At 39.3% G+C, this 2,037-nt stretch overlaps 1 protein-coding gene across 1 annotated transcript; it reads left to right on the plus strand.

Moving 5' to 3' along the window:
- Nucleotides 1-364: 364 nt before the first annotated feature.
- LOC111666224 (zinc finger protein ZFAT-like) lies at nt 365-1,986 on the plus strand (the record flags this gene model as incomplete). The annotated part of the gene is made up of 4 exons (XM_023421503.2): nt 365-620; nt 1,038-1,205; nt 1,489-1,617; nt 1,873-1,986. Coding segments are annotated over exons 1-4 (631 nt in total), but the record flags the coding sequence as incomplete, so codon positions are not given.
- Nucleotides 1,987-2,037: the final 51 nt, after the last annotated feature.

Here is a 2,037-nt window from a genome sequence, read left to right on the forward strand (position 1 = left end):
AAATCACTGCCATTTCCACACATACACAAATACAGACTTACCCTGAACCATTTACTGTAGGTAAAAAACCATAACAGGAAAAATATAATACTATAGCAGAATTTTCATTGTTTTCCCTTGTTTGTTGGGTAATTTTATTTTTATTTGAGGTATATACTGTTTTAATGCTTATTACTGTACTGCTGTTGTTATTTAGTCATCTATTTGGCCCCTTAGAGTCTGTCATGTCAAAAAAAGACCACATTCCTTGCAGGGTGTTGCAGAGGAATAGAGAATAGAAATATGAGGTAACTTGGTACATTGGGCCCAAATATAACAGTCTGCTTCCCTGCTATGAGGCAGGCAAATTATGCTAATCTCTCTCATTTTTCTCATTCTCTAATTTAATTCCAAATTTAAAATGACTCTGTTTCCTCTCTGGCCCTCTGAAACTGATACCTTCCTTCTCCTTGTCTTTCTAGCTGGTGCTGTGTTTATGTGCCGGCTGTGCAACCTCTTCTCTCCCAGTCGCTCTCAGCTGCTGGCCCATTGTTCCCAGCAGCACCCCCAGCAGGAACCTCCTGATGACATCATCATTGCGCTGCAGCCCCTGGTAGCAGAGCCTGTGGAGACGCTGGCAGGTCAGATTAGTGTATCATTGCCAGGACTACTAGTACAGGAATATGTAAAAAAGTATTCTGTGTCATAATCATTATTACTACATTCACTAATTTGAGGATGGGTTGGACTTTGACTTGATTGCAGTCCAAGAACATTAGTGTAGGACTCAAGCCGTATGAAATTAATTGTACAAAGTTATTACAAGTGAATTAAATGCAAACCAAATACAAATGTGAAAAGTATACACTATACTATACTGTTCATAGTAATAAAACTCTTTTTCATTGTCCTCCGGAGATGACAATGGAGTTCAGTGACACAAGGCAGAAGCTAAAGTAGACCGGGTCTTGGCTACAGAAGGTTTGGTCTTGTAGGGAGATTTGTTATCAAAAAACAAAAAGATGGGGAAAGTGTTCTGCTGTTTTGTTGGCCCGCAGAGAACCCAGTGAAGCGAAAGCGAGGACGACCAAAAGGCTCTACAAAGAAGACACGCACTGATTTGACAGAGTGCACGGCTGACTCCACCCATTCTCCAGATGATAATTTTCAAAGACACGAAGAAGAGAATAAGAAGGAAGGAGACAAACAATGTAGCTCAACAGAAGGTAGTACTGCTGCCACTTATATGTATCCCATAATTCTTTCTTTTTCATGCAGAAGACAAGAACAAGCACTTGCAATATGCCTGGTTAGAGTTTAGGGCCAATTTTTTAAAGTTTAAAGGCTATACTATTACAGCAGCATTGTGTGTCAAAGGCTAATTTCCTTATGGACAGTGTTATTTTTTTCTGAGTAAACATGTTTTTGTCAATGATTTTTCATCATTATGCTAATCAAACTGTTTCCTGCACTCTATATTTCTACTCTTTTTTTATGTCCTTCCGCTAGGTGACAGGCACGATGGGATTTCGGGACTTGACTGTAGAAACTGCCATCGCTCGTTCAGGAACAGACGACAGATCCTCAAACACATCTGTTTGAGAGAGGAGGAAGAGGAGGAGGACGAAGAGGAGAATGGTGAGGAGTGAAACAACAACAACAGAAATAAGTACCAGGAACAGAAAAGTTAATATTTCATAAATGCATACAAAGAACAATAAGTTTGGATGATGTGACGGAGAATTTTAGGAATTATTCTTACTACAATTATAGATTCTTAAATACCTCTGTGTTATGTACAGATGTTGGGGAAAAAGTACAGAAAATATTGTTCATATACATTTTTGTACTTGGCTAATCAGGCGATAGTGATTAAATAACCATCATTTTCAGGGAGCATCCATGTTGGAGCAGGAGTTGAGGGCTCTGGGAGTTTGGACCCCACGAAAGCTGATCCAAAACAGATGCACCAAAACCCAGTGAGGTCAGGACTTCTGAGAGAAAAAGGTAAATTTAACATCAGGATTGTTTCTTCAAATGAATTGATACTTCTGTCTG

This window comes from Seriola lalandi, unplaced genomic scaffold (assembly GCF_002814215.2).
Source record: "Seriola lalandi dorsalis isolate HSWRI2012SDOR001 ecotype SW California unplaced genomic scaffold, Sedor1 jcf7180002002753, whole genome shotgun sequence".
In the NCBI taxonomy this organism is placed as follows: Eukaryota; Metazoa; Chordata; class Actinopteri; order Carangiformes; family Carangidae; genus Seriola; species Seriola lalandi.